This window comes from Sminthopsis crassicaudata, chromosome 5 (assembly GCF_048593235.1).
Source record: "Sminthopsis crassicaudata isolate SCR6 chromosome 5, ASM4859323v1, whole genome shotgun sequence".
In the NCBI taxonomy this organism is placed as follows: domain Eukaryota; kingdom Metazoa; phylum Chordata; class Mammalia; order Dasyuromorphia; family Dasyuridae; genus Sminthopsis; species Sminthopsis crassicaudata.
Genome location: NC_133621.1, coordinates 156770357 through 156787050, shown reverse-complemented (window position 1 = coordinate 156787050; position 16694 = coordinate 156770357). Strand labels below are relative to the sequence as shown.

Below are 16694 nucleotides of genomic sequence, written 5' to 3'. Positions count from 1 at the left end.
TTAATTATTAAGAATTTACATTTGTTATGAAAATATCTTGTCTTAGTGTATCATAGATTTGGCTTGGGATGTGGTCAGGTAAGGCCTTTAAATTGACTTGGACTTATGCTTTTTACATTTTTTTCAAAATCTTATCTTATGAAAACTAATCTTAAATGAATCTTATGAAAACTAACTAAAGATAGATAAATAAAATGTACTGAACTATTAAAATAAAGCTAATTTGTCATTTTTTTCTCACACATTCTCCTAAAAATTTTTTTTCAAGAGTCAGGGAACATGGGAAAAAGATTTATAATTTCACTTGAATGAGAAATTCTTTGTAAGGGAAACTCATTCTAATCATGCAGATTGATACCTAGGCTATATAGAGTCTTAGATAAGTTGTTGGGGGTTACTTGTTATGTGACTTATCTGGAATTATATAATCAAAAGCTTTAATCTTGGAATCAATAATACCTGGATTCAAATCCTGGGTCTTATACTTCACCTTCCTTTTACGTACCTTAAGTAACTCTTTTAAGACAACAGATTATAGAGCAGTTGTTCATGGGAAATTTTCACACTGCAAGTTCATACCAATAAAACGTTAAGAATGAAACAAAGTACAGAATGGGAATGATGTAAACTCAAAAATTCACATATTCAGTTCCCTTATCAGGAATTGCTAAAAGGAGCCCACCCTGCTTTTATCAACCATCATCAACAAAAAGTTCAGTTTTCCTAGACTGTCTTATTACTGTAGTAAAGATAGTCACTGAGCAAACTCTATCAACCATAATTGCATAAAAAAAGGTTTCTAGATTACCTTGTTAGCATATCTAGGATGATCTTGATGAGGACTCAGACTGTCTTGTTAGTTTAAAGACACTCAGCTTCTCACAATCCATGTAATCATGCTGCCTTTTTCCCCCTCCTCCCTCTGATTTTCTATTAAAGATCCATCCCCTCCAAAACATGCCACAAAATCAACCATGAACTTTTCTTGTGATAAAAGTCTCTTTTAGCAAAGAGAATGTTATTTTGATTTCCTCATATGTGCCTTGAACTTTATGAACCAGGAATTGCTCTCTCAACCCATATCAATGGTTGCTCCTCATCAAGAGAAGGAAGTTTTCCATTATCTGATAGGATATTGTTGTTTGTTCTTCTAGAAGAGGGCCATGACATCAGTGAGATGTTGTTCATGACATGCAAGTGAATGGATTTAAATGAGGGAAGGCTGTACAAAGTCCCCTCCAGAGCCATCTGGATCCAGTGGCCAGATGCAGATCAAGGCAAATGGAGATGGGCCTGAGTGAAATAGAGAATACTGACTTTTTTAAGCTAAGATCTTCAACAGGTCTCTGAAGCTGCACTCATTCAATGATTAAGGATAGGTAATAACTAAAGTAAAGAATCTCCTCTTTCACTTGGCTTAAAAATAAATAAATAAATATTTTTGGAAGGAGAAGACCCTCCCCAGTCAAGGGAGAAGTGAAGAAATGATTGCTATTTACAGTCAATCAGGACCTAACTGATGAGCAAATGGAACTTGGTCTGGGACCTATAGATGCCCAATCAATGAGAATCAGAGTTATTTTGGTTTAAGACATCATGCTTAAGAAATAAATCTATCTACTGAATCCCCAGATATCTTATGTGAGGATTCAGAGATCCAAAAGGAAAGGAAAAAAAAAAAAGGCTTTTAAGAATGTCTAGCTAAGAGTACAATATGCTATGTGGACAGAGGGAAGGGAGAAAAAGAAGGAGGGAAGGAAGGAAGCAAAAGAAGGGGAGAGAAAAAGAGGGAGGGGGGAAGAAGGGAGAAAGAGAGAAAGGGAAGGAAATCAGGAAGGAAGGGAGGAAGCTTATTTTCCAACTGACTAGTTCCAGTTTATAGGCCAGCTCTTTTCAATTTATGATGCCATGACATGCGATATGATATTTCACCAAGAGACCTGTTTTGTCCATTAAAATGTAGATATATCATGATACAGGAGAAAGAGGGCTGATTTTGTTCCTAGAATATTTGGATTTAATTCCCAGATCTGTCATTGGTTATCTATTAGTAGTAGCAAAGTGGTAAAGTCTCCTAGTCTCTTTGGGGTCTCAGTTTCCTCATTTGTAAAGTGAAAGAGAAAAATAAAAAATTCTAAGGTTCTTTCTCATTCCATGATCTATGATAAATACTGTGATTCATTAGTTATTTAAAAAGGTGTCTAGATTGCTCAGTTGGAATAATACTTAACCAATGGTGCTTATTTCAACCTGGTCATTTTTTTTTTTGAATGCAGTACTCTTTTACAGAATGATCTGGCGAAAAAAAAAATTATTCTAATGAAACTCTTTGAAAGAATGCATTTTTTTCCTAAACCAACTGCTGAAAATGATCAGTCTTCTACTGTCCCTAAACACTTTTCAATTTAATAAAAGAGAGGCTCTAATTTAGAAAAAAATGATTTGCAAATAACTTTATTTTATTAATCACTTTTCCTATGATGCAATTAAGTACTAACAAATGATGCAGATCTGTGGTGCTACAGAGATGAGATGAATTTTTAAAGACACTGTGGATTAATGTAGCAAGATAGATGTTAAAGGTTATAATCCAGCCAGAGCTATAACTAGAGAGTAATGGAATCAACATTTAATAGGCATAATAATTTAATCATTTTAAAGATCATCAGTTTTCAATTTTTTTCATGCTTATATTTTGAAAGCTCTTGTACTCCTTGAGTAATAGTGATTTTTGATGAGGAAATCAAATAAAAATTATATATATAATTTCCCACAAGCTAGAAGTGTCAAAGCTAGATTAAGCATTCAAAAATTTCAAGACCAGAGTTCTCCCTATATCTGAAACCTATTATACATCTCTGATAGGCATAACATTAATTTCAACCAAGATATTTTTATTACATATGCTACTTTATGGTATTTTTTTAGCTTCTTCAAAATGTCCTTTTATATAGAAAATGTATCGTATTCCATTGTAGAAATGCAATTTCCTTTCAGAGAAGTGACAAGTTAAATTTGCTGCAGGAAAGAACCCTTTTGTGAACAGTATCCATAGTATTTTGTCTTAAGGTGAAACCAAATACTTCAAATTTATATTCTAAGATAAGTTCTCTATTTTTATGAGTTACTCTCAAATTAAGGTATATATCACCTTATTAAAACAAAATATTAGGTACCTCATTTATTAAAAAAAATGCTTTTTAATTCTGTTTAGCTAAAACAGTTCAAAATCATTTTAAAATTTTATATTGAAACTCAGAGATATAATGCATAAATAATATCCTTGAAACCATAAAGATAATTTATTTGAATTTTGCCAAAGGTAATTGGTATTTAAATAAATAAATAAATATATGCAGATGAGTAATTACTAAGGTCCCAAATAATTTACTACACAGTGGGAATCCAAAATATTGGCAGAATTTTCTGATAATCTTCAATTTATGAAATTACTTATTTAAATAATCAACCTAAAATCAAGATATTGTATCTTATTGATAGAAAAAAGGAACGATGTTAAAAGTCTCAAATCCCTGAGATAATTTTTAGGAGTAAATTTTTTTTTTTGTTATTATTGCTGTTTTTCTTTGACTCCCAACTCATTATAAAACGGTCTTTGTTATTTTTCTTATCCAAAAAGAATTCTGAAACATAAGATGGCCTTTGATTTTGTTGTTTAGCTCTATGGATACTTTGTAATTGAACTTTACATGTGGATTATAAGCAAAAATTCATTTATAATTAGTGACTTTCTGACTTTCTTTGCAATATGAGGTACAAATTTATTTCTAATTATTTAACCTTTCAATTTCTCCTTTTCTGGGAATACAACATGAGAAATGACTATATTCTGCACAGTATGTATAAAGCCATTATAAAATGATAATAACCACTCTTTTAATTCCCAGTTGCTTGAAATTAAGAAAACTGAAACCATTTGGACATCATTATAAATTAACTTTCAAGGTTCAGCTTACTGTTTTGTTTCACAGTGATTAATTTGTTCACATAAATGCCAAACACATGCTTTCCAATAGTCACAGAGGTAAAGCAATGGAATCCTTAAATGGGACTGATTCACAGTTAAAGTGGTGATGTGAGTCCCATCTGCTCATTGTAATTAAAATACTTCTTAGAACGCTGACATTACTTATAGCTATGTATTATTTTTCTTATTTCAAGACGAATTACTATTTATTTGAGCCCTTTCATGTAATGGATGCCAAGGATTATATATTATTATTATTATTATTATTATTATTATTATTATTATTATTATTATTATAATTCATATAATATCATAGCAAATGGAGACATAGTCTTTTCCTTTAAAGAACTTGTAGTTTGAGATTATGGCACATCATTAAAAGATAATTAACAAAACAAGAACCAAAAAATAATGGAGAGCTCAGAAAAGGCTTACTTGGCACAATGAATGGAGACTCAGACTTATAGTAAGGAAGACCTGAGTTCAAATGTGATTGGCAGACACTGTGTGACCCTGAGCAAGTCACTTTTTTCCTCAGCTTCTTCATCTGTAAAATGAACTAGAGAAGGAAAATGCAAATCACTTCAGTCTTTTTACCAAGAAAACTCCAAATGGGGTAATAATTGAAATAACTAAACAATATTTTTCCAAGAAATTGAAAGAAGTGAGAATTGTGTTAGTTTTTCTAGAATGGGTAAAAAATTATATAGATTGGAGGAAAATGGGAAAATAATAACTTGAGATTTGAAAGTGGACATACCTCTAGTAGGTTCAATATTCAGTAAATTGACCAATTTGTCTAAGGTAAAAGTTCCTTTTAATTCATCATGTTTCTAAAAAACCTGTTATTTGCAAATCATTGTGCTAGGCACTGGGGGAGAGTAAAATAAATCTTGCTGCCTGCTCTAGTGAGTTGTACAATTTATTAAGGAAAAATTCACTAGCCCGGAGGGCTTCCTTTAATATTCTAAAATCCTTAAAGGTCTTTCTGATGTTGTTATCCTGTCAATTGAAGCAACTTCTGTTTATTGCTCTATGGGTTCTTCTTAAATTGAAACTAAAAAAATATTCCACCAAAGCCAACTGTAAGAAAAATTATGCATTGTGTCTGTTTTATCCTTTAGTGAATTTCATGCATTTCCGTATTGCTTTCTTGCCACATTCAGGTCTCCTTCCCTTCCCTCTTCTAAAATATAGGATACTTCTCTCCTCAGAGAGCCTCTAATTTACTCATTACCAGGTCCTTAACTAAGCTTAGCCATAACCTCAACTTTTTCATTTTTCTTGAACCTTCAAAATATTGAACTCCAAGGGATTTTTTTTTTTTTAAAGAATTGTGCCATTTCCATGGTCATTCATTGGACCAGATGGTTCTGAAAAGGGAAAGTGAGGTAGTTGACCTTGCACAGCACTCCCTCACTTAAATCCAGTTCACGAGTATGTAATGTGATGTTATGGTTTTCTTCAAGAATGAAGAGCAAATACCAATTTAAAAAAAATAGCAATAATTGTGTATATGATACAAGATGAATTTCTTTGGTTTTCCTGAATAGTTTGTAATTCTTTCCATTATTTAAAAACAAAAACAACAGCCACATAACACAACACAAAAGTACAGACTTGGCATCTCCAAATTAGGCCAGAGGAAATTCTATTGACCCCACACTTGTTAAGTGGGTTCGATTAGATTACTTTTTCAGGAATGGAACAAATTGTACATATAATTAGAGTTTCTTTGGCTTGATTTTTATGGTCTTATCTTTATTTGAAAGTTTCCCTAAATAGAATAACTTTAAATAATTAAATTTGGGGAAATTGTTTTCTTTACTAAATGATAATATAGATATTATGTGGCATTATAAATTAAACTAATAACTTCTTGAAAAATCATTAATATTTTGCTTTTGATGTCTGTGGGACAGTCAAATTAACATGGAACATAGACATGAAAATACAAAATAAACAACTATTGCAACATGAGCTTACTTATGAAGTAACAGTTTCTAATGAATTGATATGGAATATTTGGATAAAACTAATTATTTTTACTTTGCTATTTTGCATAAGAAGCCATGACATAATACTCAAAAGGAAAAAAAAAATTGCTATTTTAATGTTCTCTTATTTTTAAAAATGGATTGACTTCTTTAAATTAGCTTTTAAAGTTTTCTAATTCTTTTTAAAGTCAACATTTTTCAATGTAAAACTGATCATGAGAACATTAAGTAATTTTTTAAAATGATAATGAAAACATATTGTTCATAATGTCATAAAGGAAGATCTAGAAGTATCCTCAGTATTCATTTAATCTAACTCTTATTTTGAAGATGAGGCAATTGTGGCCTAGATTAAATCATTTGTCCATGTTTACATAGATAATAAACATCAGAGGTAGAATTCAACCGAAGTTCTCTGACTGCAGAATTAGAGCTCTTTTTCCTATATCATGAAACTATGATGTCATGATCACTAAATACAAAGGATAAGGCAATTAGTTCTTTTTCCATGGGTGAAGTTTTAGATTAACATTCGCTCTTTCTCTGTCTCTGTTCTTTTTTTTCTCTCTGTTCTCTCTCTGATCTATCTTTCTTTCTTGCACACACACACACACACACACACACACACACACACACACACACATATACACGCAGTGCATTTCTTATGGAAAAGGAAAATCGTTATGAAAGTGTAGACATGTTTTGTTTTCTTCTCTAAGCTGACCTAGGTGGATTCTATTTCCTTCACTGTTTTGCTTATCACAGAGGGGTAGAAAAAACAGGAATCACATGCTAACAATTGAGTGACAGATAGCCACATATCAGTGTATCAATAATGTCTTTCTTTTCATTTTTGGCCCTACTACAATTATTTTTCCCCCTTCCTCACAAAATCCTACTCTGATGCTTCATTATGGTGTGGAAATCATTCTAGGGTGTTAGAGGCTGTGCCAACAGGACAAAAGCCTACAAGATTCCATTAAGCTAGCCAGAAAAAGAACCTAAGCCAGCTCTGAGGACTAGCCTGGCTTATTACTGAAAGGACTGAGGGTCAATATATGCTGGTCACTTGGTAATAAATTCCTTACTCATGACAACTCATAAAACAAAGTAAATATTTTCAGCCTAAAAAGATAATTATCTTCTATGATGTGAGTTTTGTCAGTTTTTATATTAAAATAGCCACTTATATAAGCTTAGTGAATCCTTATCTTAAATGTCCAAGTCATTTTTGCTTCATTTAAAATAAACAAACAAAAGTGGTGATAATTTATATAAGTAATATTGGTTCCCAAAATGAAAAGTTAGGAAAACTTTTTTGATAAAATATTTAATTTTTATTGATAATTTAGGTTTTCATAAGTATTTGCTATGTGTCTGTGTAAAGAAAATTATGCTAGGCATTTGAGGGGATATAAGGATTAAGTAAAACATAGCCCTAACCTCATGAAACTTAGAGGGAAGAGGAAAAGAGGTCTTTCATTCCAAGCATGTAGTTTCCTAAGTCTTGACAATATGGACCCTGAAACTAAATTGACCGAATCTAGCCAAAGATGGAACATTCTGAAAAATAGGGTAAATGGTATATAGTAGGAGGAGAAAAAGTGTTTAATGGTTCTGCAATTAGCTCTTTGGTTATTTTAAGCATTCAATCAGTTAATTTATTGCATTAATCCCTTCATCACTTTTATTTTGCCCACCTAATAGTTTCTTTTTAAAAAAATTTGGAATTTCATGAGTGTTTTTATTTGTTTACTTATTTATTTAGTGTGGCTATTTATTTATTTGTTTTGTTTATTTATTTTAGAACACATTGCTTTATGAATCATGTTGGGACCAAAAGATCAGAGCAAAAGGGAAAAACAATGAGAGAGATAAAAAGACAAAAACAAAAACAAAAGACATGAACAAAGCATGTGTTAGTTTAAATTCAGTCTCTTTAGTTCTTTTTTTTTTTCTGAATGCAGATGGCATTTTCTGTCCAGAGTCTATTAGATTACTTTGAATCACTGAACCACACATTCTTTCTGTTACTGTATACAGCATATTCCTGATTCTGCTTCTTTCTCTGAGCATCAGTTTGTGCAAATCTTGCCATTCTAAAATTAGCTTTTTCATCATTTTTATAGAACAATAATATTCTATTACTTTCATATACCATAATTTATTCAGCCATTCCCCAATTAATGAGCTTTATGAATATTTTCAAATGGTTAGGATTAGGGGAAGCTTCTACCACTACTACAAGTCAGTGATTTGTCACAAGACTTTAAAAAAATGAACAAAACTCACTTTTTAAGCAATTATTAAATATTTGTATATTTTTGTGTGAATCCTAATTTTTTTTGTTGTTGTTTTGGGGAAATTATCAGGGAAAAATTAGAGGTAAGTTGTAGATTATATTAATTACTAATGTGATGACTTCATGAGGAGAGAAACCAATATAGGCCCTGATTTTATTATTATACAACTTCCTGGGGAATTCTTTGTATAAATTTAGGATGATGGGTTTATAGATTTAAAACTAAACGGGACCTAAGATTATCTAGCCACTTTTGTGCCAGATTTGAAATTTTGATATTAGACTTAGAAACTATTTTAAGAAGCTTATTAATTTTGTAGGTATTTTAGGTTTTTCTTAATTAAAAAATTGTTCCTCATAGATTAGTTTTACTATCATTGTTGTCTCCTCTGGTGAGACATTTCTATAGTACTGTTATCCAAGACATTAAGATCAGTTTTCATTTAATCTTTAACTTTAACTGCTGGTTTAAGCTGTCTTCATTTTAGATATTGCCTATTCCCACCCCATCCTTAACATGGACATTTCTTGTACTATTAATCGAAACAGAAATTCATCACAGAAAATAAAGATGAAGATTCCTTCAGCAATCTGACCCTGTTTCAGAAATGTGATTGCTTTCTCTGTTTTAGATTAGGATTAAACCCAGAACCTAAAATGTTGGACTTTGTCGAATTAATTGGATAGTCTTGGAAGTAAAATCAGTGAAATGTTTATGTTTTTAGTTTCAATTATTTTTCAGTCTATCTAGTGGAATTAATACTTGACTTTGGTAAATAGATTGGAATGAAAGAGATATATGAAACAATTTTATTTTCTGGGGGAAAGTGATATTCTTTAAATGTAAGAAAATATTAAAAGGGATTTTTTAAAAACTGTCCAGTGAACATACTAACCAAAAACAGCAATAAAAATTTGGGAAAGTGTGTAGAGATAAGATGGAAGGAGGTAATTTTTTTCTGGAATATTATCATCTTAATACTGCCAAATGCAATGATTAGGCAAGATCTGGATTAATATGATAATTTTTGAGTATTTATACATACTCTTTTTGAGATTAGCTCATCTCTTGAGCTTGTTGCTGATTCAACCACAATGACTGTAATTGTAACTTAGTGGGTTGCAAAAATGTGGTATAAATTAGTGTCTTTAATTCAACTAATATTTTCTCTGGAAAATGATTCCATACCATTTATCTGATATAGGGAATAACCTTGAATACTATAGAACTATTCTTATTTTTTTTTTTTATTGTGAAACTTTAAAAAGCTAAAATCCCACTACAGGGATAATGACATAAACTAAGAAGAGGCTTAAATTATTTTTAGCTAAAGGCTTTTAAATTTTCCTTTACGATATTTCCTCTGGACATTATTTCTTTTTTCTCATAGAAAGAATTATTTGCTGTTAACCCTACTGAGAGATGTAAATCAAAAATAAGTTAGAAACTAATATAAAGGGTACAGACATATAACCTAAAGTTTTCTTTTTCTGGTTTCTTCTTGCTTATATGCCAGTGGTGATCATTCCTTTGAAACTTAATGAAGTAATTTGATTGTCTGAGATTTATTTGTTGCTAATTCTGCTGATAGATTTAGATAAAAAAAATAAATCCAAAATTCACATATAATGTATAAACATATAATTATACACCCCCAAACTTTCTTTTTCTAGTTTCTTGTTGCTTATATCCCAACAGTGATCATTCTTTTAAACCTAATGAAGTACTTTGATTGAGAAATTCTCATTTTTTAAAAGCTGCTGAACACTAACAAAATGAAAAAACTTTTGGATAATCATAAGGCTTTGAAACCTAAGTAAAAACAGGCTATGAACTCATCAAAAACTTAGAATCTTTGCCTGTAATATTTTCTAAATATCTGTGTACTAGTCTATTGACTTAAGCAATTATTTTCCTTTGCATGTGAACTTTTTCCACTTTTTAGTATTTTTTCTGCATTCGTTTATATATCTGTGAGAGTTGTGGTTGTGTATATTGCTAACTCATATGTTCTCCTTCTGTGTAAACTTTGAAAAAAACTGATGAAGGATTCACTTTCCTCTTCTGCACCAGTTATATACCAAAGCATAAGACATTCCTTTTATCCTAATGTAACATACAACATTCTAAATATTTGCTAATCATTAAAGATTATTAGAGGAATTTAAAGAGTGAATAAATAGACATATGGCAGAACTAGGTTGCTTCTAGAAACAATACTAAGTATGATGTAAAAATTAAAACCCAGTTCAGATATAATATTAGCATTCAATTGTATAGTCACACAAACAAGATTGATTAATATTTCAGAATTTCTGCTTTTAACATATCTTTAAATATTTTACAGATTTACTGGCCTGCAGCAAAAGAAAGGGTGGAATTATGTAAATTAGCTGGAAAAGATCCTTATGTGAGTATGATTTCTTTTTTCTTTAATAGAGTGAGCATTGAAGAGAAATTAGTCAGCTTCTAAAAAGTTGTTTATAAGTTACTTCTATCCTGTCAAAAATCTAAATAAAATATTATTCTAAAATAATTCCTGGAAATTACAACAATAGCATTTATAAATAACACAAAAGAGGTTCCCTGAAATTGTTTGTTATTTTTATTGTAGGATCATAACTCATAGGATCATAGATTTAAATTTGAAGGAACTTGAAAGGTCATTAATCCAACTTTCTTATTTTATATAGAATGGAACTGAGATGAAATGATTTGCCCAAGACAACACAGATAGGAGATATCTGAAGCTAGACTAACTCATTCCATGTCCACGTACTAACTATCCACCTTGATCTAAATTAGTTAATTTTATCACTAAAAATTAGTATTTTATGAATGTCTGAACTAGGTTGAAATTTAATGAAATAATAAATAAAAACATGATATGAAGCAAATTCCTAAGTAACAAAATAAAAAAAAAAAAATCATAGTTCTTCCATTCAGAAGACCTTAACCTAAAGGAGATTATCTGATTCAATGCCCATTTGGCCTTTAAATAGATAAAGTATTATTATTGTCATTTTCTAGATAATAATAACAGCCAACATTTATGTATCACTGGAAGGTTTACAAAGTATTTTACATTTATTATTTCATTTGATCTTCACAGCAATGCTCTGAAGTAGTATCTATTATTCTCTTAATGATTATGAGTTTTCTTGGAAAAGATATTAGGATGATTTGCTATTTCCTTCTCCAGCTTATTTTTATAGATGAGAAACTAAGACCAATAGATTTGAAGCCAGGTAATGAAATATAATGTCGTTCTATTCATATGAGGCTAGCAAAATTTGGAAAAGCTTCTTAGCAGAATGCTATGCAATAGGTGATGAATTGTTTTCACCAAAGCAATTTATGAAATTTTAGATATTAAACTAGGGGAGGATAGCAAAAACCTATATTAATAAAATAATAGACCTTTTGAATTTGTAGATTTGGAAGGACTTCCAACTGAAACATTTTGTTTGGGCCATCCATTCATACAGTTAAAGAACTACAATCTCAATCTTATCTTTGACTAACTCACATTCATTAACATGTCTGAACTATTACCACTGAGTCTTATCTTTTCTACTTTCACAACATCTCATACTTGGTCATTTTTCTTTATTCCTACTGCCATCACTCTGGTGTTGGCCCTAATCACCTCACAGATCTGGATTATTGCCAGAGCCTGCTAGTTGGTCTTCCTTCCTCAAGTTTTTCCCTCCAACAATCTGTTTTCACTCAGTTGTCATGATTTCCCTAAAGCACAGTTCTAAACATGCCATCTCCTCTCTTCACCATTCCTCATCCCCACATAGTCATTAAAATGTAGTGACTCTCTTTTATTATTAAACCTGTGTTTAATCAAAAAGGAAATCTATTTTGTTTTAAAAATTCTTCACAACCTGAAATTTTCCCATTTTTCCACATTCCTTATACTTTGTTTTCTTTCATGTACATTTTGAACCAAAGAGGCTAGTCATCTTGCATCACATAGAACACTCCATCTCTCAAATTTATGCCTTTTTCTGGCTTTCCCTAATTTCTAGAACCCTTTCTCTCCTCATCTTCATCTTTTGGCTTCCCTGGCTTCCATCAAGACTAAACCTCTGATTCAGGGAGTCTTTCTCATCCTCACCCCTAGTGTAACCCCACTGAGATTAGCTTCCATTTACACTATATGTATATGTCTTGTATGTACAAATTTTTGTGTGTTTTCTCAGCCTTTAGAAAATTAGCATCTTGAGGGCAAGGGACATGTTTTGTCTTTATAACCCAGAACTCTAGTGTAGTGCCTAACACACAGTAATAACTTAATAAATGTTTGTTCTGTGACTGACAGCATCTCTTTATCAGATCATAGGTGCTCATCTGTATTCACATTCAGAAATTAGGTGCTAATCTGCATTTACAATCAGAAATTTCCTTTGTTGTTCAGTCATTTCCAACTCTATATGACCCTCTCTACCTTTTTCTTTTCACTGTTAAAACTTTCCTGTCACCCAGTCTTCTGAACTCTAAGTATGCTAGTCACATCTCCTGTCTGGGTCTCTATATCTTCATTTTAAAAATGAAATCTTTTGACTACATGATCTCTAAAGTCTCAGTCCTAAATTTAGGATCCAATAAAAATATTACTATCAATTTCTTGATCAGTACAACTTATTTCACCCCAAATTGTACATCTCTCTTATTTTAGCTATAATTATTCCCTAACTATTGCATTCATTTGATAAAGTTCAGATTCAAAAATATTGCAATCAGCTGCCATTGATTAATTTGTATCCAAGTGATTGAATAATGTTATATTAATACAAGAGCAAGTGTTTGAAACATTAGTGGATTTTTAATCAATATTTTATCTTTATTCTTGTCTATAGATCTCATTGTTTAGCATCTTCAAAATCTTCATGATGTTTAGTAAGGGAAAGTAATGGAAGATAAAAATCAAGGACCACACCAGAGAAGGAGTTAAGTTAAAACATAAAGCCTAGAAGTTGCAAATGGGTCGGAAACAAGGTTAAGATCAAGATGGACTTAAAAAGTTATTTATTTAGAGGCAATAGTGTCTTTAAGAAATTACAAACAGAAAGGGCACTGAGAAACTTTGTACTGTCACTGTGGTCAGTCACTTTGGAAAGCAAGAGACCCAGCAGACCCCAAAGTCCTGGAAGGCAAGCTGTTGCTTTTAACAAATAAACAGAAAGGAATATGATTCATAAAAAGATATTATGAAGGGCAAAGATGTATCAATTCTTAGGAATAGGAAAATTAAAAAAGGATGAATTGTTAAGATAATGAGGATGTAAAGAAGCATATATAGATATAATAGGAAAGAAACAATACAGATTGAATAACAACCTTCAACAATTTAATTAGATTTTCCAGATGTTTAAGAAGTCTGGAAACTTGGCTTAAGAGACTGTCAAATCTTATTTTTCATTTCTTCTTTCAGTCAATAAATATGTATTACTAATGATCATAAGATGTAAAGCACTATTGGGAATACAAAGAAGAGTAAACTGTCAAAGATATTAAGGTTTAGTTTGGGAAATAAATATACATGAAAAAGATTAAATAATAAATTTTTAAAGGTTGTTATTTAGCCTAAATCCTTAGGGTCAAAACTTTCTAACTGGAAGTGGTTTCAGAGACCATCTAATCCAACTAGCTCTTTTTAGAGATGAAGAAACTAGGGAAGCTGACTTGTACAAGGTCACACAGGTAGTAAACATCAAGCTTTTCCCACTGATTGTCTCTCCCAATAATTGCTGTGAAGTTGTTTTCCAGTCACACCTGACTCTCCTGTAACCCCTTAAGAGATACTGGCGTAGTAGCCATTTCCTTCTCCACCTCATTTTACAAATGAGGAAACTGAGGCATATACTTAAATGATTTGCCTAGGCAGATACAGCTAGTAAGCATCTGAGGTCATAGGTGAACTCAGGTTTTCTTGATTCCAAACCTTTCACTTTATTCATTGTACCACCTAGCTGCCCTCTTTCTCTCTCTTTCTTAAAATCACAGGCTAATTAATGATGGAGAAAATACTCTGTGGAGAAACAAAGACTACACTGAGAGATATGCAACTTGGTTCTAGTCTCAGTTTGGCCAGAAATTAATATACATTTTTAAAACTTTTACAAAGACTTTCTTCACAACATCCGCTTATTATTTCTACGGCTATTTAACAGATGAGAAAATTGAAACAAAAAACAAAAACAAAAACAAAACAAAGGACTTTCCACACAACTAATCTATAATAGTAGATGATATTTATATAGGATATCCCAAAGAATTAAGACTAAGGGATTTAGGACTATAAATATTATCTCACTTTGGTCTTACAACAATCTTCTGAGTTGGTTCTCAGTTAACCCAGTTTTACATATGAGGAAACCGTCTGAGAGAAGATAAATAACCTACACAGTACCACAAAGCTGCTAAGAATTTGAAATGAGATTTAAACCAAGGAGTATTCTCCAATATGGGAATCAGACTTAAGTCTTTTGATTTTAAGATCGTTTTTTTTTCCTTAATGTTATTTTCATTGCCTCCTATATGTGTGACTTGGTGTGAGTTGCTTAAAATCTCTATTAAGTAAAATATCGAAGTTAATCTCAAAAAAAAAAATGGAATCTCTTCTGCCTTTTAAGAGCCTTTGTAATATTTAAATACATGAATAACAGAGTCAGTAAATCTTATAAAAGGGAGAGAGTGAAGTCAGTTAGTGGTCAGGAATGATCTCAGAAGAGTTGGGATTCAAAATGGGGGTCTCAGGAGACAAATGATGTGTTAAAGAGAGGGGAAGAGCAAGATATTTTTCAAAGTATAGCAACATGAGCAAAGGGGCAGAGGCAACCACAGGCACTGTTTTTTTTTGTTTTGTTTTGTTTTTTTTTTTAGAACAATAGCTCTCAAACCTTTTGGTCTCAGGACCCCTTTTACACACTTAAAAATTAATGAGGACCCCTCTCTTTCACCAAGTTTTTGTTTTTGTGGGTTAATGTAGTACCAGAATGTACTATATTAGAAATGAAAATGCCACAGTATTATAATGAAAATAGTTTTGACCTTGCAGAGCTGTACTGTAAGGGTGCCAGGGATTTCTGGACCACCCAAAGGACAACTAGTATAGGAGGAGACAGTCAGTTTTCTAGACCAGATGAAGAGGAAGATTCATGTTATGAAATGGTGGGAGAAAATGTTGGAAGCAAAAGCTGAATCCAGTTCTGGATTGTCTTCCTCTTCAGGGATTTCTTAAATCAATCAACAACATTTATTAATCCAGGTATTATGAAAGGCAGAACTAAACCTACTTTCTTGAAATCAAATATAGGTAACTGTACCCAACTAGACATTAGAATTCTATGATATAAAATTCAAACATTTGCGTAAAATCAGAAAGTTCTAAAGTCACAATCCGAGTATATAATTTCCTTACATTTCAGAATTAATTTTGTTTCCTCTTTGGCTTGGATTATAAAATTAAAAATATGATGCCCTAGCAGAAAAAACTTCACTAAGAGAATTAACAAAAGCAGCATTGTATCTTGCTTAGAAGCCTAGCTTTAAAGGTAGGAAGTCTTGGATTTTAGTTGTATCTCTGACCCAGACCTGCCTTCTCACTCTGAACTCTGATGTTTTCTACCTCCCTAAAAACTGTCTGGCTCACTTAGATGTTCAAAATTACGTATTGTTTTCTTTGTTTTCCTTTTGGCCATTTACACTGGCAATGTATCTTCATGTTATTTGAAAAAAGCTATTTTGCTATCATGGTAGGATTCTAGAGGCCTCACTTAAGTGGGATTTTGTAGTGAACAAATTTTTTTGTTTTTTGTTAATCTATCAATTTCTTTTTTAAAAAATCTATCATATGCCTTTTATTATCTTATATAAGCAATTATTTACATACTTGTTTCCTATGTTAACAATAGTTTATGTCTTTTGTGAATTTTGATATGATATGATTGCAAATACTATTAAACATAAATATTTCTTGATGTTTCATAACATTTATTAGATTACAAATACATTTATTTTTTAAAGTATCTTGGGAACAGTTGGTGAGGAGGACATTTCTCATTATGTTTTTGTGTTAATACTTTTCTGTTTTATGCCCAATAGACAGAATGTGCAAATTTCATCCGAGTACTTCAGTCTTACAACAGAACTCATGTTTATGTATGTGGGACTGGAGCCTTTCACCCAATATGTGGATATATTGATCTTGGAACCCACAAAGAGGTATGTGATTGAACTCAATGAAGTACATAATTTTGTTATTTAAAAAATCCCTAAGCTTTTCTAGGTGAGATAAGTAGTACTTTATATCAAGAAATAGCTTCTAAAACATATAATAATATGTATTTTCTCCTTTTATATGTGCTTGTAACTTGATGAGTCTCTATTTTTCTA

The 16694-nt window shown here is 31.4% G+C and overlaps 1 protein-coding gene across 3 annotated transcripts in view; it reads left to right on the top strand.

Annotated features, from left to right (window-relative positions):
- Positions 1-16694, top strand: part of SEMA3D (semaphorin 3D) — a 232191-nt gene that overhangs the window by 120726 nt on the left and 94771 nt on the right. For all 3 annotated transcript variants that reach the window (XM_074268536.1, XM_074268537.1, XM_074268538.1), the window contains 2 exons: positions 10636-10698; positions 16404-16523. In XM_074268536.1, coding sequence (XP_074124637.1) covers positions 10636-10698; positions 16404-16523 — 183 coding nt within the window. The remainder of the gene's footprint in view (positions 1-10635; positions 10699-16403; positions 16524-16694) is intronic.